This window comes from Pleuronectes platessa, chromosome 1 (genome assembly GCF_947347685.1).
Source record: "Pleuronectes platessa chromosome 1, fPlePla1.1, whole genome shotgun sequence".
In the NCBI taxonomy this organism is placed as follows: domain Eukaryota; kingdom Metazoa; phylum Chordata; class Actinopteri; order Pleuronectiformes; family Pleuronectidae; genus Pleuronectes; species Pleuronectes platessa.
Genome location: NC_070626.1, coordinates 32,263,994 through 32,286,394, shown reverse-complemented (window position 1 = coordinate 32,286,394; position 22,401 = coordinate 32,263,994). Strand labels below are relative to the sequence as shown.

Sequence of the window (22,401 nt, the reverse complement as noted above, 5' to 3'; positions counted from 1 at the left end):
AGACTCTGACTCAGCTCATGAATATTCACTTCATGTTAATGAGCTGGTTAAGTTAAATGATCTAAATGATCCAAAGTGTTTCACTCTGTTGAAACACTTTGTTCAGCCACAGTCACTGAGCGGTGCTGTGTTCGACTCCCACCTGGTCTCAGATCAGTCTGAACTTATCTCTTGTGTCTGTTATTCATGTCCAGGATCATCCTGGTTTCACCCAGATGCTGCCACATATTCTTATATATTTAGATGTTTATATATTTTTTTTTTTCTGCTGTTTTTATATATATACATTTTATATTTTATTGTACTAGCCAATCCCTTCACTGGCTATACTAGCCCCATGCACAGACTTTACCACCACATATTCTTATATATTTAGATATTTATATATATATAGTTTTCTGCTGTTTTTATATATATATACATTTAATATTTTATTGTACTATCCACTCCAGCAGCACAAGAAAACTTTCCTACTGGACACTGACACAATCACATCATTGCATTCCATTCCTGTATCTGTAAATTTGTTCTCTGTATGTGATTTATGTTTGTATGTCAGTGATAATTTAAGTGTACAAGCTACTTGATGATCTGAATTTCCCACAGGATTAATAAAGTATCCATCTATATATCTATCTATATCTGGTAGCGCTCATATCTGAGATATTTTGTCATCATTTCTGGATGTTGTGAGGAAATGGATCTGTGTCGTCCATCTTGGTTCACCGTCTGTGGTCCATGTGTGTTTGTGCAGATCTACACCTGTTGAAACTATGTCCCTCTTGCTGAATCGTCTCCAGAGGAACTTCTGGTGCTGGTTATGATCCGGTCCTCCTCTTCACCACAACCCTCTCAGCTGTTGACACGTGGGTATCGGATGTGTGGCCTCTCCTCGGAGCCCCGGGTGATTATGGCAGATTATTCCTGATGGAGGTGATTAGGACGCTGCTCTGGCTTTGTGGTCACGGTGCCGTCCACAGCTGTCAGTCGGTCCGCGGCCTCCAGGGACTCAGAGGGCAGAGATCCGGCTGGAGAGCCCGGTGCCGTGGATCTAGAAATGTCATGATTGATCCGCGGACGGGGGGGGGGGGGGGGTCATCGCCGGCTCCTGTGTCGATGATGGAGGGGGGGGCTTTACATTAATTAACAGGAAGTCATTTAGCGGTAAAGCCGTCCCATGGCAACCAGGTCCCCCCCCCCTCCCACCCTCCCTGTCTTTGTTAGGGACTCGGATTTGTGGGTAAGATGGGGGGGGGGGGGGGGGTAGATGAAGAGGAGGGGTAGGGGTGGGTTGTGGGTGGGTGGTTGAGGGGGGGGGGGTTCCATCTGCCACCGAGCGTGCCGGGTCAAAAGGCTTTTGTTGTGAAGGAGTGATGAGACTGATGGATGATCGGTGTCACCAACCGCTGCTTTAATCAAGTGAGAGTGTCCCAGTGTATACCACACACACACACACACACACACACACACACACACAAACACAGACACTGACAATTAATGACTTCATGTTTTATTACTATTTGGAGTTTGGTTATTTCAAATTCAATCTGATTTCAAATAAAACTTTTGTTAAACCTTATTTTGTTTTGTTTTATTTTGAAATGTCTTGATAGAGGTTTTTAACAATGCAGCTTCTTCTCATCATGCACCTCCATCATCTTCCTCCTTCATCTTCCTCCATCACCTCGACCCGGGCTCAATCAGAGACCCCTGCCGTGCACGCTCTGTGCGCATGCGCGTTCCCTAACCAAGCAGCTGTGACAGTATGGCTCAGCACCGGAAGTTAGACGAACTGGCCTTCAAATTAAAACCCCACCTTTCTTACAACTCCAAGACGAAGCCAAAGGGAGGATTGATACCGAGTTTAAATATGTAAAAATCTGAGAACGAGCAGATCACAAACATTTTCGTTCATCCATATTCATAATGTAGTTATTATGAATGTGTATTTATACTTTATTAATCTATAATTCATAATCTATTTACATATTTGTGTTCAGTATCCTGAGTTAAGACTTGAAAAGACATTATCAATTTTAGATTATAGGACTAGATGTTAGCAGGAGTTAGCAGATGTTAGCAGGAGGGTGGGGTGGGGGGTGTGGGGGGGGGAGTTCTTCATGTTTTGTGACACAAACATGAAGAAACTAAAACAAAGATCTCTGGTGAAGAAGTGCTGACCCACATAGAAGACACAGACGAAGATGTTAGGAGAGTTTGTGTTGATCAGAGCTGACGATGTGTCAGGTGATGCAAACATGATCACGTGACCTCTGCAGCAGAGGTAACAGGTCACTTCCTGTCTGTGTCTGCTGCACCCGGATGCTCCACCTCTCACCTGAACCATGAGAAGGATCTGCTGATGTGTTGTTCAGCTGTGAAACACAACTCTGGAGAAGATGCTCTGGATCTGATCTGGAGCTCAGGTGTGAAACAGCTTCAGAAAAGAACAGAGTTTACGATATAACAGACTGAATAATCTCTATTGTTGGTCAGTGATTGTTTTTGTTTTTATGACAGGACAGGAGCACTTCAGGGGCCATACGATTTCAGCTGGGGTCAGTGCCCCCTCTTGCTCCGGCCCTGGAGCTGCAGCAGTTCTGTGCCTTTATTGTGAAAGGCAGCAGCGGAAGTGGTGGTGGACACAGACGCGCACTGACGGAGCAGCAGAGTCCGTCCTGTCCCAGCTCCAGCTCACATCCAGCGGGGCCGCAGCGCAGCTCCTCCCGCAGCAGCACCATGACGAGCGGGCTCCATCCCGCACACTGAGCCGCGCGGGACCGGGGACACATACGAACGCACGACCGGCGAACGCACGCAAGCGCGCACGCAGGAGGGGGAGACGATTAACGCAGCAGCATCAGATCCACGGGCACGCCGCGCGAGGAGAGCTCCACCGCGGGACTGCGCTTCTCTGACACCCGCAAGAAAAAAACGGGTCGCGCACGACTGAGACATGTCCTCGTCGGGGAAGGACGCAAACAGCGGCCATTATGCCAACTATGTGGGACCGTACCGCCTGGAGAAGACGCTGGGCAAAGGACAGACAGGTTAGTGAATACCCCCCCCCCCCCCCCCCCCCCCAGCTGCGGGACTCTCCTCAGCATCATCCGCAGCTGACATCACACAGCGGCTCTGCGTGATCTGTTTGCGGGAGAAGAGCAGCGGAGACACGGCTCCTGACTGAGGGACGTGTGGGGGGGGGTATTGGATGATGATGATGATGATTAAGGTAATGAAAGTGATGACGAGGGCGATGAAGGTGGTGGTGTTAAAGGTGGTGATGAAGATGAGGGTGATGATGCTGATGAAGGTGGTGGTGTTGAAGGTGATGCAGGTGATGATGATGCTGTAGTTGATGATGATGATGATGAAGAAGATGATAGTGATGAAGATGGTAGTGTGCCTTTAATCCTTGTCGTCAGGCAGAAAGTTCTCACTGATATTCGGCCCTTGTGATTTTTTCTTGTCTTTAATTCCTCTGTAGCAGCGTCTGTCACATGGTCTCTGCTGAGGCTGCAGAGTGATGCTGCACTGTCCTGCACACACACACACACACAGACTCACACACACACACACACACAGACTCACACACACACACACACACACACACACACACACACACACACAGAGACACACACACTCCTCTGCAGCCCTGTACTTTTATTTGCTCTTTAGCTGCAGCAAAGAGCAACTTGTCATCTTCATCGTCCTCATCGTCCTCATCATCTTCATCATCTTCACCTTGACTTCCTCATGAGTCATTTTGGTGAAGGAACAATCTGCTCAGCTCCAGTTTTAGGGGTCGTCAGCAGTGATGGTTTCACTGGTTTCACTGGCTTCACACATTTATCTTCAAATGGTCCAGTTGGAGTTTTTCTGTCAGAGTGAGTCCTCGTGAGGAACCAGCAGGACAATGTGTGGAAGCTTCCCAGTGAGCGAGTGGACGTGTGGACGAGGTTTCTAACACGTGACGTAAAACTAGAAGAACACGAACATCTCAGGATGAAGAAGAGGAGCTGTACACCTAGAAGATGAAGACCAGTTGGGGAAGAGGTGGATCCAGGACATTTCTTTGACTTTCTTTAACGTGGTGAGACGTTAGCGTTGGTGGAAGTTTGAGCTCTCGGAGCGATCGTCATCCAGTTGGTTCATTAGGATTCTGAAAATAACGATTTCCCGTCAAACATCATGTAAAACATGCAGATTAATGTGTTTTCAAACTAAATCGATCTCGGTCCAATTTAGAGTTTTGGTTCCGAACCAGTTTGAATCCTGTTCTGCACGAACACAACCAGCAGTCCGACCCGATCAGCCAGAGGTCATGAGCGTCTGAGTCGGTTTCTGTTTGTTCTCAGAGTTTTCAAACTGAAACAGAACCAGCAGCGCTCACAGACGTCCCAGTTTCACCGGCTCTAAGGACACCAGCAGAATGTGAAGCAGAGGTGATGAGGTTCCCAGTTCGAACGTAGTGGGTGTAACACGAGTGTCTGTGGTGTGAGTTCAGTCTGTAGAACGATTTTCATACTCCAACCAGCAGTAAGCTGTTAAAACCAGTGTTTTGTTCCACATCTCAAACTGAGGCAGCTGAAGACGACAGTAGAGACTCTTCCTCCTCCTCCTCTTCCTCTTCCTGCTGCTGAGTCGTCCTCTCACGTCTTTCTGTGTCTGTGAGTTTCCAGAGCGACGGACTCACCTCCTGAGTTCGTCTGTGACCGTCACACGATTCCTCTCATTAGAGCCGTGTGGTCGACTGGGGCCAGGTTCCCCATCTGTGATCACACTCCGCCAAAAACCATCAAGGTGTCTCCCTGTGCCTCCGGGGGGGGGGGGGGAGAGGCTCACGGCCTCACTCCATCGCTCACCGTGAATAATTCATAACTCACCAATTAGCCGGCTGGATCGAGTTGGATCGTAACAGTTAATCACACGATGGTTCTGATGGAGTCGAGTTACAGTGACGTGGGTTCAACCTGCACAGACACTGATTCTTCACTGATTTCTATTTCTTCTTTCTGGATTATCTCAAGGAACTGAATCTGTGGACGAGACACTTGAGGCTTAAATATAATAATTTTCATGCAGTGGTAATTTTGAGATTTCTTCTGTAACATGTTTTTCTTTGAGACGAGTGGATTGAAGATATAAAAATCCATATTTAGTTTTTAATTTCCCTTTTTGTCTTTGCGCGTGTACATTTAATTCAACATGAAATCTTCAGTTTCACTTAAATTCACCAAACTCCAGCTTTTTACTGTTTTTCTCTCATGTAACATTCACAACCTGATTTACAGGATATTTGATTCATAAAAAGAGGCTGAACATAGATTTTTTTTATGGCCGTCAACAATAATTTTCTGATTTATGAAGTAATAAAAACAGATCTCTGCAAAGTCTCTTCTGTAAAAACCTTCAACTCTAATATCTCGACGACATTGAAGAAGAATTTTGAGCCTGAATTTATTCAATGTTCAGATTTCTGCTCTAAAAATTTACACATTTGTTTTTAGATTTCTCAGCATAATTCATGGATCTTGATGATAACACGAGATATTCATGAATTCTTCGGCCAAACATCTGTGGAAATGGTTCGACCTGCTGCTGATGATAAACCAGCAAGTGAACAACTTCCACAGCTGAACTCAAACAGTCATAATATTCACTCTTCTTCGGTTTCTTACTCGCTCACTTTCTATTTTCCTCTTCTTCGTTTCTCTTCTTCTGTCTAATGACGTCCACACAGAGCATGGACAGCTAGTTGTGTCTTATGGCTAGCTGCTAGTTGCTAGCTGCTATCTGCTAGTTGCTAGCTGCTAGTTGCTAGCTGCTAGTTGCTAGCTGCTAGCTGCTAGTTGCTAGCTGCTAGTTGCTAGTTGCTAGCTGCTAGCTGCTAGTTGCTAGCTGCCAGCTGTTAGCTTCCAGCTGCTAGCTGCGGCCCTTTGACGTATATGTGGTAAAGCAGTTCCTAATGTTCCAGCACGGAGCACCAGATTTACATCGTGAAGTTCCAGGCCACCGGGGGGCGCTGTGTGGCAAACATGACATTCTACCTTTTGTAAGTTTGTGTAGCATCAATGTTAGTTTGAAGCTTTTGTATTAACACAACCTTGTGTTGCTTTAAAAAGCTGAAGCAGCTGTAGATGTTTGATTCTCTGATGAGCAACTCATCGATTACTGCAGAAGAAGAAATGATCCCGCGGGAACGTGATGTCGGACTGAACGATGAAACGATCGGACACGTTGTTGACGGATCAATCAGGTGTCAATCATTTATCTGATATCACGTTAAAGAGTCACAAGCTGCAACAACAGGAAAAACTAAGATTTCATATAAAGTCGTATCTGATAAAAGCTGTGAGTAAGTTGTGTATTTTTTCACCTGGAAACTTTTCCGTCACTTTACAAACTCAACAATGAATCGAGTTTTGTTGGAAATAACACAAAGTGTGTGTCGGTGTGTGTCCCTTCATGTGTGTAGCATGTGAGGTGGAGCTCTGCTGGAACAAAGCCTTCATGGTGCGTGTCTGAATGACGAGAGGCTGACTCCGAACAATTAGTCCGTGTGTTTTCATGTGTGTTGGTGTGTGTATGTGTGTGTGTGTGTGTGTGGGGGGGGGGGGGTCGTTTTCTAAGTGCCGGCTAACAGTGTGGAGGGTTGTCATGGTTTCATTCCTCCTTCCTGTGACAATGGCCGCTCTTTTCTGTCTTGGCGATCACTGCAGCCGCCGACCTTCACTCCTCCCTCTGCTCCTCCTGCTGCTCCTCCTGCTGCTCCTCCCTTTGCTCCTCCCTCTGCTCTTCCCTCTGCTCCTCCCTCTGCTCCTCCCTTTGCTCCTCCCTCTGCTCCTCCCTCTGCTCCTCTTGTTTGATTGTTGATGATAAAGAACTGAGAACGTCCCTGAAAGTCTGCAAAATAAAATCATTAACATTTCACAGCAACTTCCACTGATCGACCCCAAAAACCCAACAGCTCAATATCCACAAACTGTACCAGTGTGTGTCTGTGTGTGTGTGTGTGTTTGTGTGTGTGTAGTGTGTGTGTGTAGTGTGTGTAGTGTGTGTGTGTGTAGTGTTATAATGAAAAGTGTCATGTTATTGACGTGAAACATCCTAAAGACTGTACATCCGTCAGTCCCTGTGGAGGAGTGCAGCAGTGTGTGTGTGTGTGTGTGTGTGTGTGTGCGTGTGTGTGTATCGGGGGTTGTGTAGGCAGCAGGGAGACCCCCAGCACAGATGGCTGCCTTTAGGTGCCTGAAATACAGCTTCATTATCAGCAGGTTGTAGGTGGTAACACTCCCATCATTCTCACTGCATGTGTGTGTGTGTATATATATATATATATACATACATATATCTTTATATATATAGTACATTATATATACAGTATATATAGTGTGTGTGTGTGCAATATAAAGTGTGTGTGTGTGGATTTGCAGACAAGGATGCCTTGTATTTTGAGGATTTACAGTGTTGGTTTTGCTTCATTATGCTGCGTTAAACATAAAACAATACACACAATATTTATGGCAACACATCTGCATAGAGAGCGAGAGAAATAACACAGAAGTGATTTAGAACAGAGACACAAAGACACAAAGACACAGAGTAAATCCTGAAGCATGACCAGAGTCTCACATCAGCACAAAATACAACATTGAGTATTTCTAATATGGAGGATTATTAAAAAACCTTTGTATCGGATGAACTCACATGTTTCTATAGCTGAGCTTCATCAGTGAGAAGAAGACGTCAAAATATCAAGAAAATAAATAATTACAAGTTAATCAAAAAGCAGGCGGAAAATTTAGTCAATAAAGATCATTGTGTTGTGATGTGACTGTAATGATTCCGTTTTATTTTGAAAACCCTTGAGGCTGATTGGACGAATGGAAACGGAGACGTTTGGAATCGATGACGCTCAGAATCTCTTGATGCTGATTCGTCAGGCTCCGGTCACGTGACCTCCTTCAGGAAGAAGACCACCAACACAATGTGTCGTGAATCTGAGCGTTTGTGTGTTCCAGCAGTTTTGGGGAGTTGGAGATGTGTGTGTGTGTGTGTGTGTGTGTGTGTGTGTGTGTGTGTGTGTGTGTGTGTGTGTGTGTGTGTGTGTGTGTGTGTGTGTGTGTGTGTGTGTGTGTGTGTGTGTGTGTGTGTGTGTGTGTGTGTGTGTGTGTGTGTGTTTGAAACAGACACTGCTGGTAGACCAAGTCTGCAGACGGGCGGGTGGGGGGTTGGTGTCACCGCCGCCCCCCCCCCCCCCCCCTCCCTTCTTCCTCTACATTTCATCCCTCGTTGTCTTCGTTCCCTCGCCCTCCCAGCTGAGCGCCTGGTTACCACGGCAACCAGTGGAATGCTCTCCTCTGTGGTTGGACGTCCTCGCTCCAGATCTGTGGGGGGGGGGAGGCCTAAGCCATTAAACAATGAATGAGAAACTACCCCCCATCTCTCTCTTTTTCCTCACCCCCCCCCCCTCTTACTCTTCCACTCTCTCTCTCTCTCTCTCTCTCTCTCTCTCTCGCATGATTTTCATCTTCCCAGCTCCGTCTGAAAGATTATCCACAGCTCCTCCTCCTCTCACACCCAGTGAAACCATAACTCCCCCCCCCCCCAAAAAAAAATGGAAGGAGAGAATATTCTGATGTGAGCAGAGACTCGTCTGCGTGGTCGAGGGTTTTATTAATAGATTAACAGATTTTAATAAACATCGTTCTTAGAAGAGCTGAGTAAATTAATGATGCAGGAGCAGGAAGCTAAACTGGTTCAGATCAAAATCATCAGTGGAAGCGTGGGAACAATGTGTGTGTGTGTGTGTGTGTGTGTGTGTGTGTGTGTGTGTGTGTGTGTGTGTGTGTGTTTGGACGGAGAGATGCTGAGATTTAGACATGCTCGTCTCCAGCACACACACGGACACACACACACACACACACACGTTGGGATGCTCCTCCTGCCTCGAGCTCTCTGACACCTCGTGTGGAGGTTGTCGTCTTCGTGGCTGTCACACACACACACACTCACTCACACACACACACACACACACACACTCACACACACACACACACACACACACACACACACACACACACACACAGTCATTAACGAGTCTCCCAGTGCACGTCAGGAAGCTGCTGCTGAAATATTCAGGGGGCTGAAGATACAGGCGCCAAAATGCATCTGTGTTTGTGTGTGTGTGTGTGTGTGTGTGTGTGTGTGTGTGTGGTTGTGTGGTTGTAGCTGCATGAATGTCATGGTTAATCATAAACGTAAACTCAGAGTCCTGAAAACAACACATCAGACAGAACGATGGGTTCAGTCCTCGTTGTGCTGGACGTCTGCAGGTTGGTTCCTGTGCTTGAAACTACCTGGCATCCTCCTCCACCTCCTCCACCTCCTCCACCTCCTCCACCTCCTCCACCTCCTCCACCTCCTCCACCTCCTCATCCTCCTCCACCTCTTCCATCTCCTTCAACTCCTCCACCTCCTCCTCCTCCTCCACCTCCTCCACCTCCTCCACCTCCGGAGGATTGACTGGGGAACGTTCTTCATGTTCTCGTAGGTTCCCTCACAGATCGATAACTGTCTTGTGATTGGCTGTTTCTCTAAGTTTGTAGCATTAATGAATTCGATATGTCCACGTGTACGGTTGGCACCACGTCGCCCCCTGCTGGGAGGGCTGCACACGGCCTCACTGAGATCGTGATATCTGGTGTTGAGGACTTCTTTGTGGATCAGTCGGGGGGGCATGAGTTCTAGAGGTCTTGCTGGGCTCCGTCCGTCCAATCATCTGATCGTCCTGATTGCAGCAGCTGTTGAGATGGAGACGTTGAGTGGACACGGTGCAGCAGGGGGACGATGGCGTCCTCTCCTCCGCCACAGGGCTGATGAAGTGTGATGTCTGAATGTCTTTGTCTCTGAACTGTTGGACACTTTGAAGACGTGAAGACGTGATGAGGTCGTCAGGGAGGCTGATGTGTTTGACCTCCACACACCTGATGTCCCCAGCTCAGGTACATGAGGGACGTGAGGGACTACCTTCACCACTTCCTGTCCGTCCACATGGTTCAACCAGCGTGGCTTCACATCCCCCCCCCCCCCCGTATTCAACAGATTCCGATTAAAGGCCTTGTATCGATAGTTGGTATTAAAGGGAATTGGTTATAGCTCCAGATAAACTCACCGAGGCTCCGCAGCCAATAACCTTAATGACATTGAGCATCACCCCATCTCTCTCTCTCCCTCCCTCTCTCTGAAACTCTCTTTCATCTGCTTCCAAAACCAATCTGGACTGTTCCCCCTGACTCAGCGTTTGCAGCGTCCTGCAGTGAATCAGGGGAAATGAACCATGTGACGAGCTCGGCTCCGCCCCTTGCCCACACTCGACCCTCACTTCATTTCCTGGCAATAAGGACTTTCCTGATCTGTTATGAGATAAATAAACTCTCTGACTTCAATCCCCTCAAATCCCCGACTCGAGCGTGATGGTACGGCCGAGTGCTTCGGGCACCGGGTGATTTCACTTTGGAATTTCACGGGGGAGAGGACGCGGTCACGGAAGGAAAGTCCATTAGCTACAAAACCTTAATGAGGTTTTCACACTGAAGCATTACCCATGAGCACCAGGGGCAGGCCGAGGACCGGCGGCAGCTTCCTCTCTTCGCTGTTTGGGGTCCGGTCCACAGATGGTTGGTCGGTGGCAGCGCGTGTGATGAGCCGGCAGTGAAACATCCAATCATGTGGCATAATCAGATTAAGGGGCGGGGGCGACGGCGGGGGCGTGAGAAACACTATTATCCTCACTTTACTGGTAGTGCTGGTAGGTACTATGGCCCCCAGCTCTGTGTGTGTGTGTGTGTGTGTGTGTGTGTGTGTGTGTGTTTGTGTGGGTGTGTGTGTGTGCACTGTATCTTGCAGTATTTTCAGGGAGCACTCTGCAGTGTGAGGCTGCAGTGCTGCATTACAGCAGAGACCGGCTGCAGCCTCTCTGCAGTACACACACACACACACACACACACACACACACACACACACACACACACTCATTTCTTACTACTGTTGCCTGTATTGGTTGAGGGGATAAACGGGGTCCCGGCTGTTATACATTATTTGTGAAACTCTCTCTTCATCGCATTGACTAGCTATGGTTACCTGCATGCGAGTGTGTGTGTGTCTGTGTGTGTGTGAGTGTGTGTGTGAGATACTGCAGGTGTGAATGATGCGTACCCCGAGGTCATGCATTAGCAGTTAAATGATTTAGAGCATGCTAAATTACCTCATGATAAATATCAGTTTCAGTTGCTCGAAGCTAAAGACGACAAACACTAGCGAGAGAGCGTGTGTGTGTGTGTGTGTTTGTGTGTGTGTGTGTGTGTGTGTGTGTGTGTGTGTTTGTTAGACACACAGTATTCTGTGATCCTCAGAAGATTGACCTTACTGTGAGTGCGATGACCTCTTTAATTCTCCATAGCGCCACCATCGTGACAACAGTTTAAACTCATTCACAAAACACACACACATCAGAATCTAATGACAACAGTTAGAATCTGAAAATCATCTTTGTACTTTTTTAGTCTGATTCCTGGATCAGCCGTGGGATTTTAATTATTTGAAGTTGTAGAATCAAACCTCTGCAGTAAAGCAGCTCTACGTGGCTGGAGTTTCCATTAGTGTGTAGTAAAGTGTGTAGTAAAGTGTGTGTTAACAGGAAGACGCTGGAGACGGATTCTGTCTTAAAGTGAAACGATGAAGACGAATGATTCATGATGTCTATCGTGTGTCATCGAGCCTCAGTGAGGACACTGAGCTCGTCCTCTCGTCCTCTCTCTGCAAACAAAAGACAAAAGACGTGTGGGCGGCGGGTGCTTTCAGCAGGGGTGCCCCCCCCCCCCCCCCCCCCGAGCTGCCACCCATGTTGGACTGTCCTTAATCTGCCACTAATCCCAGCAACCAGTGTGACTCTGTTGGTTTCAACCAAACAAAATGGAAGAAGCTGTTTGTTTGCTGTGTGTTTGTAGGTTTAGTGTTGAACCTGTTGTGTTGTGTTGTGTTGTTCCTCCTCTTCACCGGTTTGATCCAAAACTGTGTGCGTTTATTTATTTCATCTTTTAAAGTCCAGATGCCGGCTGTTGTTAAAATGTTTGGTAATGGAGGAGGAGGAGGAGGTCATGACCCCTATTACACCACCTAACAGATGTCCCACTGTGTGTCTGTGTGTGTGTGTGTGTGTGTGTGTGTGTGTGTGTGTGTGTGTGTGTGTGTGTGTATGTGTGTGTGTGTGTGTGTGTGTGTGTGTGTGTGTGTGTGTGTGTATGTGTGTGTGTGTGTGTGTGTGTGTGTGTGTGTGTGTGTTGGATGAAGGCAGACGTTCACACACCCGCTGACATTTACAGACATTAGAGACACAGAAACACTCAGTGGGAGTTTACATTTTTCCGTACGTGTCAGTGAACGCATCATGGTTTCGTCAACAGCTTCAGTTTCCTCTTCAAGTTTGTTTTCAATCAATCAATCAATCAATCAATCAATCAACTGCAAATCAATTAACAAGCGTTCTGATAGGTGATGAATCAGCTCAGTTTATTCTCCTCGAGCACAGACCTCAGTGTTTCCTGCTCCTCCTTCTCTTAGAGGTGAGGAGTCGCTGCTTGTTTCCTGTGTCATGTGACGTCAATGAAACACAAAGACGTTTTATTATTATATTTTTTCACGATGCAGAGAGTTCAGTGAAACATGAGGACATGAGAATCTCACTGGATAGAATTTGAGTTTTGAGTCTTTTCACAGTAATGCTGCTGGTATTTAGATCTGGGTACTGGTGGTGGAGGGAACGTGTGTGTGTGTATGTGTGTGTTTGTATGTGTATGTGTGTGTGTGTTTGTGTGTGTGTGTGTGTGTGTGTGTGGTGGGTTGGGTTGGGTTGGGGGAGGCAAACAGGAGCAGGTCAGATCCTCTGGACTCTCTGAGGAGGAGAGAAGAGCCTGAGCTAAAAATACAACCCAGTATCTCAGTCTCTCTCTCTCACACACACACACACACACACACACACACACACACACACACACACACACACACACACACACACACACACACACACACACACACACACACACACACACACACACACACACACACACACACACACACTCACACACACTAGCAGACAAAGACGACGCTTCAAGCAAAACTAGAACTCAAGAGGCAGGTGGGCGGGGCTGAGTGGAGGATGGAGTGAAAGAGAGAGTGAGAGGGGGAGGGGCAGGCATGGTGGAGGATGAATAAAAGCCGAGGGGGGGAAGGGATGGAAGAGAGAGAGAGGGAGGGAGGGAGGGAGGGAGAGAGGGAGGGTATTGAAAAGTGAGAGCTTGCAGAAAAAGAACAATGAGATATAAGTTATGAACGAATAAAGAGAAGGAGAAAAAGAGCAGATGAGAACGAGATGATATTTAGAAACAAGATGAAAAAGAAAAGATAGAAACATGTGATGATCCACCGGCTGAAGCTCGAGCCTGAAAACAGGTCCAACCGATGATGTCATCGTTTGTAATTGGTCCCAATTAGTCATTACGGCTTGATTGACACCGAGGCTCAGCCAATTAGATGTGAGGCTGTGGGACAATGACGAGTTCCCTCGTTCAGCAGCAGAGGAAAAGTAAAATAAATCCACCATTTACATTAAGGAAAAGACATTTTCCATATGCAGCTCCTCAGACTTTAATCTTTTTAATTCTGCAGAACTTCTACATTCACAAAAATCCTTTATAACACACTCCAGGAACTATTACTAACACAGAACAGTTCAGTTTGACATATTTATTGCTTTCTTCCCTTAATTCACCATTTTATCAATTTTTTTCTCCACTGGTCTTTTCTCATTAGTTTCTATAAAGATGCATCAGTAAAATGTTGGAGGAGGAAAAACCTCTGAATTAAAGATGAGAAAAACAAGTAGATGGAGTGATAAAGATAAATAAAGACAAATAGTCTCATTACGAGAAGATTTGTCATCTGCCACGATGCAGCCTCTCAAGTGTCTGTGTCATGAGGAAGAGGAAGAGGAAGAGGTAGATGAAGAGGATAAGGAAGAGGAAGAGGAAGAGCTGACCTACTGGTCACACGTTTGTCCACAGTAGACTGTTGACACAATGGACTCATGATCTTTGCAGATGATTGACAGGTGATGTGGGACACGTTCACGTCTCTCATCTGGATTAACTTCATTAGTTTCTGTAAAATCTTACTTTAGATTGAATTAAGATTAAACATGTGATGCGTCAGTCAGACACTCGGCTGGTCTGGATGCACGCCTCACTTCCTGTTGTGTAACGGAGGAGAGGAATGGTTCACACTAACCGTTCACTACATTTAAGTGGAATATTTGATCTTGTTGCTCCATCGCCTGTTTATCCGTGTTGGTGCCGCCCATCTGTTCCCGCCTCTCTCTGCCAGCTGCTCCCAGTCCCCCCATCGCAGAAGAGGCCGCTGCTCGTGGCCCATTGAGGCTGTTGATGGGAGGTCAGGCCTAATTGGCCGGCGCTCTGTCTGTCCCACAATATGAGCCTTTGAAGGGAAACGCTGAGCTGTGATTACAGAGAGGAGACTCTCCAAAGTGTTGAATGGACTCGAGGATCCTCGACTCTGAGCCTCTTTGTTTCCTCTGATGATCTCTGGGCTGAGTCCACATCAACCAGCAGCCGGAGAAACATGTAAACATTACCAACATGTGCTGGTCCTAACCTACCTTTGCTGGTCTTAACCTACCTGTGCTGGTTCAAAATGACCTGTGCTGGTCCTCACCTTCCTGTGCTGGTTCTAACCTTCCGGTGCTGGTCTTAACCTACCTGTGCTGGTCCTAACCTGCCTGTGCTGGTCCTAACCTACCTGTGCTGGTTCTAACCTTCCGGTGCTGGTCTTAACCTACCTGTGATGGTCCTAACCTTCCTGTGCTGGTCAACCTACCTGTGATGGTCCTAACCTTCCTGTGCATGGTCCTAACCTTCCTGTGCTGGTCCTAACCTACATGTGCTGGTCCTAACCTACCTGTGCTGGTCCATACCTACTTGTGCTGGTCTTAACCTTCCTGTGCATGGTCCTAACCTACCTGTGCTGGTCCTAACCTACATGTGCTGGTCTTAACCTTCCTGTGCATGGTCCTAACCTACATGTGCTGGTCCTAACCTACCTGTGCTGGTCAACCTACCTGTGATGGTCCTAACCTTCCTGTGCATGGTCCTAACCTTCCTGTGCTGGTCCTAACCTACCTGTGCTGGTCCTAACCTTCCTGTGCTGGTCAACCTACCTGTGATGGTCCTAACCTTCCTGTGCATGGTCCTAACCTTCCTGTGCTGGTCCTAACCTACATGTGCTGGTCCTAACCTACCTGTGCTGGTCCATACCTACTTGTGCTGGTCTTAACCTTCCTGTGCATGGTCCTAACCTACCTGTGCTGGTCCTAACCTACATGTGCTGGTCTTAACCTTCCTGTGCTGGTCCTAACCTACTTGTGCTGGTCTTAACCTTCCTGTGCATGGTCCTAACCTACTTGTCCTGGTCTTAACCTTCCTGTGCTGGTCCTAACCTAACTGTGCTGGTCCTAACCTACCTGTGCTGGTCCTAACCTACCTGTGCATGGTCCTTACCTACCTGTGCTGGTCCTAACCTACCTGTGCTGGTCCTAACCTACTTGTGCTGGTCTTAACCTTCCTTTGTATGGTCCTAACCTACCTGTGCTGGTCCTAACCTACCTGTGCATGGTCCTAACCTACCTGTGCTGGTCCTAACCTTCCTGTGCATGGTCCTAACCTACCTGTGCTGGTCCTAACTTACCTGTGCTGGTCCTAACCTACCTGTGCATGGTCCTAACCTTCCTGTGCTGGTCCTAACCTATCTGTGCTGGTCCTAACCTACCTCTGCATGGTCCTAACCTTCCTTTGCTGGTCTTAACCTTCCTGTGCTGGTCCTAACCTTCCTGTGCTGGTCCTAACCTTCCTGTGCTGGTCCTAACCTACCTGTGCTGGTCCTAACTTACCTGTGCTGGTCCTAACCTACCTGTGCTGGTCTTAACCTACCTGTGCTGGTTCTAACCTTCCTGTGCTGGTCCTAACCTTCCTGTGCTGGTCTTAACCTACCTGTGCTGGTTCTAATCGACCGGTGCTGGTCCTAAACTACCTGTGCTGGTCCTAACCTTCCTGTGCTGGTCCTAACCTACCTGTGCTGGTCTTAACCTACCTGTGCTGGTTCTAATCGACCGGTGCTGGTCCTAAACTACCTGTGCTGGTCCTAACCTTCCTGTGCTGGTTCTAATCGACCGGTGCTGGTCCTAAACTACCTGTGCTGGTTCTAACCTTCCTGTGCTGGTCCTAACCTACCTGTGCTGGTCCTAACCTACCTGTGCTGGTCCTAACCTACCTGTGCTGGTCCTAACTTACCTGTGCTGGTCCTAACCTACCTGTGCTGGTCCTAACCTACCTGTGCTGGTCCTAACCTTCCTGTGCTGGTCCTAACCTACCTGTGCTGGTCCTAACCTACCTGTGCTGGTCCTAACCTGCCTGTGCTGGTCAACCTACCTGTGCTGGTCCTAACCTACCTGTGCTAGTCTCCTAAGTAGAGCAGATAACAGCCACTGTATCGTCTCTATTCGTGAAATGAAGCTTTGCTCGTTTCCTTCTCTCTGTCAAGTGTTAAACTCTGAGTCTCAAGATTCCAGTGGTTTAGATCTGAACGGTTCTGTTCTCACGTCCTTATTCTGGTTTGTACTGGTGTGACTGGTGGACGCTCCACCAGTCCCAGTGTGTCTCTGCAGCAGAAGAGAAGTGAGAAGACATGAAAGAGATTAAGGAGGGAAGACGTGGACCTCAGATTGAGACAGAGACGACAGGTTACAGATGGAGGGGGGGGGGGGGGGCACTCTGTCCTCACTCTGCCTCCGTCCTCGCTGTCAGACCCGATGAGAGACAGAGTCCAGATGGACGCCGCTCGTCCCTCAGGTAGAGAGACGGTCACAGAATGGATTCGTCACCACGTTGGACATCTGACGGAACGAAGTAACGAACCTGCAGAACCTTAGAAACTGGATGAAATCAACTAGCTACTGGTTTCAGTGGTTTTCTGTTTACATCACATGACCAGTGTACATGACTGGTCATGTGACACGTGTTAGTGTGGACACACGTTGTTTGAGATTCAAACACAAACATAGATATATATAAAACGATATCATGTCAGACTGGGATGTTGTTGTTGTTGTTGTTGTTGTTGTTGTTGTTGTTGTTGTTGTTCACAGGGAGTGGAGTTAATGTGCAGTTGACACAGATACTGAGTTTATTTCTGTTTGTAATGATGCATGGACTTATGATGACAGCTCACACACACACACACACACACACACACTCACACACACACACACACACACACACACACACACACACACACACACACACACACACACACACACACACACACGCACACACACAAACACACACACACACGTCCCAGTAAGAGGATCTGGGCTCGGCTGAGTGGACGGACATTTGTCTCCTTGTTTACAGTCACATATTTTTGAGCCGTTTATTTTTTAGGGTAAACTCTGATAATCCCGACAGAGACGTCCTCCGCTGTCACGCCGGCCGGGTACTGGGAGGCTAATGGGTGTTCAGCTGATGTAAGCTGTATTGAAGAGTGATGGGACCAGTGTAATGACTCCTCGTCCACAGCGGCTTCATAAGAAGCGTCAATATCAACAAGTCCTCACACTATGAGCTTTCCAGAATGAATCATTAATCATTTCCTGCTCGGTTCAACACGTCAGCAGCAAAATCCTGACTCTTCAGCTCCTTTAAAGTCCCAATTTATTATTATTTGACTTAATATGTTTTTTATTCTCTCACTAATTAGTCATTCAAATGATTGAAAACCACATTTTGGTTCAAATTCAATTTGAATTCAGACTCTGCATGTAGATTATTAACAATTGGTCTTTTTTAACGAGCTCTTTGTTCCAGATCAACCACTGAAGTGAACAGTTTTCACTTAATTCACCAACGTTGAAACTAAAACGCTCACAGTTTAGATTAAGCTTCACTTTCAGACCTGAACTGAAGTCTGACGTGTTCCTCACATGTTCCTCACATGTTCCTCACATGTTCCTCACATGTTCCTGACGTGTTCTGCAGGTTCTCTATGTGAGATCAAATGTCTGAGTCGGTGTTTCTGGACATTTTCTAGATCTTCTCCTGCAGCCTCCTGGTAAAATGTGTGTAACACGTCAGAGTGAGTCCATGTGAGGAACCAGCAGGACAATGTGTGGAAGCTTCCCAGTGAGCGAGTGGACGTATTGATGAGGTTTCTAACACGTGACGTGAAACTGGAAGAACACAAATATCTGTCTTTGTGTAGCAGAACCACTTTGTGTGTGTGTGTATGTATGTGTGTCTGTGTGAGTGTGTCTGTGTGTGTGTGTGAGGGCGCTCAGTTGTCCCCTGTGGCTCAGCCCCCCCCCTGTTGGCAGTGATTTAGGAGCAGCCATTAGAGGCAAAGCGGCGTTAATCCATCCGACCGAGCGCAGTGATAAAAGTTTCATTAAATCATCGCTCACACTCGAGTGGCAGCGGCCGCTCGGTTCAGGTGTCCTCACAGTGTCTCACCTGTGAGACGCTCAGGACGAAGCTGTCACACCTTTCATTGTGTCTCTGGAGTGGAAGACAACAAAAGGATGTTTCTGTTCAACACGGCGTCAGTTGCACACAATTCATATTTCACGGTGTCACATGGTCACAATCTGAAATGTTCAGGACTCAGATATGAATTCAGTGTGGAGCCGCGGCCTGACTGAGACTCTGAAGACGCTTCAGTCTCCAGGAGCTGAGCAGAGTGAGCGCTCTTCACTGTCTGTGAACAGTTTGAAGAACTTCAACAGTCTCCTGAGAACAAGCTGAGGGAACATCCTCTTTCTCAGCTTCACGTGGTTCCGGCTCCATTTGTTACCTCACAGCAGCTGGAACAAGCTGGAACCCTCATGAAACCACATTTTCATTCACTAGATCTTTATTTGGATCAAATCAAATCAAACAAACTCATCGAGACCAGACCCCTAAATATGTCAGATTACTTTCATCGAGATCCATGAATTATTCTCTGAGAAATAAAAATGTCAAACACGTCTCACACGTTAGAGAAAGTGAAAAACACTCAGACAAAGCAGATGAAAGCTCCTCAGCAGAGTGAACCTGGTGAGGCCGTGTCCCTGAAGACACGAGGATCAGACATCACACGTTCACGTCTCTGAAGAAGACGAGATGTGAAACGAGTTGTGGTCTCCAGCGTTTGGTCCTGAAGGTCAGAGCTGCTCCGAGCTGCTGACAGAGGAACCTCACAGGCCGGGAGACGCCTGCAGGCACGATGTGGGAGGAGTTTACCCCCCCGCTGAGTTTCTTCAGGTCCCCACAGCTGGACGCCCTCGTTGCAAATATCCTGAGCGAGCACTTTATTAGGAACACCTCACTAACACGGGGTCGTTCCTCCTCTGGATTCCACACGACGTTGAAACCTTCCTCTGAGGTTCTGATCCGTGTCGACCTGATTTAATTGAATCGTACGTACTTGCTGCTGCTCCACTGCACCCCCCCCCCCCCCCACACACACACACACCCGGCTGAGCTGTGAGCTCTCTGTGCCTGTCTTGTTCTAATGAAGCCTCTGATGCTAAGCTAGGCTAAACACAGAGCGATGCTGTGCGTCTTGATCTGATCTTCTTCTTTTCTATCTCTGTAAGACAACAAGAAAACATGTTGTGTGAAGAATCCAGGAGAAGTATTTTTTTTATTGTTCCTCTATTGTCTCATTTCATCTCACAGTGTTCTCATTATCCGGTTCCAGCCTCTGGGCCTCGCAGCCGAACATCTGTAATGAATAAATGATAACATGTTCTCCAGGAGAGCAGTTTCCCCGGAGCTGCTGCTCCCGCCGCCATCACTGTCCTGTTTATTGTTGTTTCAATCTGTTTATTGTTGTTTCAATCTGTTTATTGTTGTTTCAATCTGTTTATGGTTGTTTCAATCTTTACTCTCGTACGGCGCCGTCTCATTTTTAAACTGACCCAAAATATCAGCGGATGGATTCTGGTCGCGGTCCGGCCGCCTGTGGCGAAGCCGCAGCGAGACGTCGGCGCTTCAGGCAGAAATAAAACTGATTTCACGCCTGAGATGTTCAATAAAATGATATCATGGCTGAGTTTTAAATGAAAACCTTTAATGAGGCTTTGGTTCCAGTCAGGTTGGACTGAAAGGGTCTGAAGAGGGAAACACTGCAAATGTTGTTTTAACCATTTAAAAATATATACAGTTATTTGTGGGTCAGGTCGCCTGTCGTCAGTAATTCAAAGCCTCGGGGGTCTCAGGGCTTTTTCTTGATGTTTACACTCATCATCACGACACTTGTGTGTTTTATATAATTTTCGAGGACATTCTCAGCTTTGTTCAAACTGCGGCTGTCAGAGTGAGAGCGCAGGGTTTTGAGTGAGAGCGTCCTGCGTCCAATCAGAAAGCTTTGTGGAAGTTGAACTTCCTCCCTGTGACAGTTAGTCGCAGGGAGGTTTCACTCTTAGTCTGTCACTGGGAATCTGATGTGTGTGTGATTGACCTTCATGTGCACGTGCACGTGCACCTTTACAGTCATAGATTGAATGAATCCTGTGGGAAACACTAAAGCTTATCAAGTAAAACACAAATTGAAATGATCAACGTGAGGATGAGCAGATTGTTTCATCCTTAGAGTCGTGATTCATTAAACTGCTGGATGCTCCTGGATCATCTTCACCGCTAGTTGTTCTTCTTGTACAGAACACAGAGGTTTGATCTTAAACGTCTAACATGACATCTTGAATTTGCTGCGACTGTGAAGAGATCAAATATCCAGACTCCTGAAAGCTTCAGAAAGTCAAACATTAGATTTTTCTCTCCACCAGATTCTTTATGTCGATCGTTTCTTTGTGTTGAACGACTCGTTGTGATCGTTGGAAACTCGAGGAGCCGACAGAGTCTCAGACGGACGGATCAGTTCCACTGTCATTTCTCCTGCCGACCGGCCCCAGAGCTTTCCCTGGGATTACCGAGCGCAGGAGAGGGGGGGGGGGGGGGGGGGGGGGGGGCGGGGTACATGTGGAAGACAGCAGCCATGTACTGTACAGCGGTTGCGGGTGGGGTGGGGGGAGCAGATATGGAAGCCAGAGTGGGGGATCTTTTGTTTATTTGAGGATTTTCTTTGGTTTTGACGAATGTGCAGAAAGGATTGTCATGGGATCAAACCCTCTCACGTCCCCTGTCCTCTCACCCGTTGTTCCAGTGGTGACGGGATGTAGAGCAATCACGGCTTAACCCCCAACCCCCACCACCACCACCACCACCACCAACACACACAGACACCGCACACCAGCAGCTTCAAAACCCCCATAAACCCCCTTTTTCATAAACCCCCCCCATCGCTCTGCGGATGAACTGGTGCTCCACTTTCCCATTAGCTCAGAAGAAGACTTTGGGGAATCCGTTCTGAGTCTCCGGCAGAAACGAGGTTCTCTGATCGACGGAGAGAAAAGAGCAGAGATGTGTCTTCAGTCGAACGACAAATTTAACGGAGGCACAAAAATAAAAGGGTCGTGTTTTTCTTCCCAGGGGCTCAGAGGAGGTTTGATTCCCCAAAGACAAAGGGAGAGCTGTGGTTTTATAAACCGTGTTGATGATAATGAAAGGAAACACTTTCAGGGTGGAAACATGTCGGATTAGCAGCAGACGAGGCTTTGTCCCAGTTTACTGCAGTCGGGACGAACCTGGTGATCGGGTGTTTCCTGTGTGTGTTTCCTGTGGCAGCCGGGCTCCTGAGCGTCAGTCAGTCGGCCTGAGAGCGGCGGCCTTGGATGTCAGAGCGGCGCCGTGCAGCCGTGGGAGCCGGTGACCACAGAGAGTCACAGCTCAGCTCCTCAGATCACTCAGCAGCAGCATGTGTTTCCCACGGAGACTCTGAGACGTCAGGATGAAACTCACTCTGTGTTGAGGCAGATGAGAGACGAAGGGACAGACAGAGCAGCACCATGTCCTGTATCAGTTCTTTATTGAGTCTTTTACTTGTTTCCTGCTGAGAACTGATGATGTTCTCTCAGTAAGAAACTCCGACCTTCACACTGAGCTGTTAAACTGTTCATCCTGGTTTCTGAACATGAATCTCCTTCGTTTAGAAAAACTTTTGTCCAGAATTGTTGTTTAAACTGGAAAAGTTTTCAATATGTTATTAGTATCAATACTATTAGTATCAGTGCCAGTAGTATCTTTAGTACAAGTATTATTAGTACTAGTCATGCTCCTGTGAGTTGTGTACCTGTTGTGTAACGGTAGCAGTAGTAGTGTTATTATTATTAGATGT

The 22,401-nt window shown here is 47.3% G+C and overlaps 1 protein-coding gene and 1 long non-coding RNA gene across 2 annotated transcripts in view; both read left to right on the top strand.

The window, feature by feature from the left end:
• LOC128445627 (uncharacterized) overlaps positions 1–909 on the top strand; it is an 85,395-nt gene extending 84,486 nt beyond the window's left edge. The window contains exon 4 of the long non-coding RNA XR_008339481.1: positions 755–909. This is a non-coding gene — a long non-coding RNA (uncharacterized LOC128445627). The remainder of the gene's footprint in view (positions 1–754) is intronic.
• Positions 910–2,956: 2,047 nt separating this feature from the next.
• The window catches only part of LOC128445240 (serine/threonine-protein kinase BRSK2-like), a 69,166-nt gene continuing 49,721 nt past the window's right edge, over positions 2,957–22,401 (top strand). Inside the window, 1 exon segment of the mRNA XM_053428006.1 lies at positions 2,957–3,050. Coding sequence (XP_053283981.1) covers positions 2,957–3,050 — 94 coding nt within the window.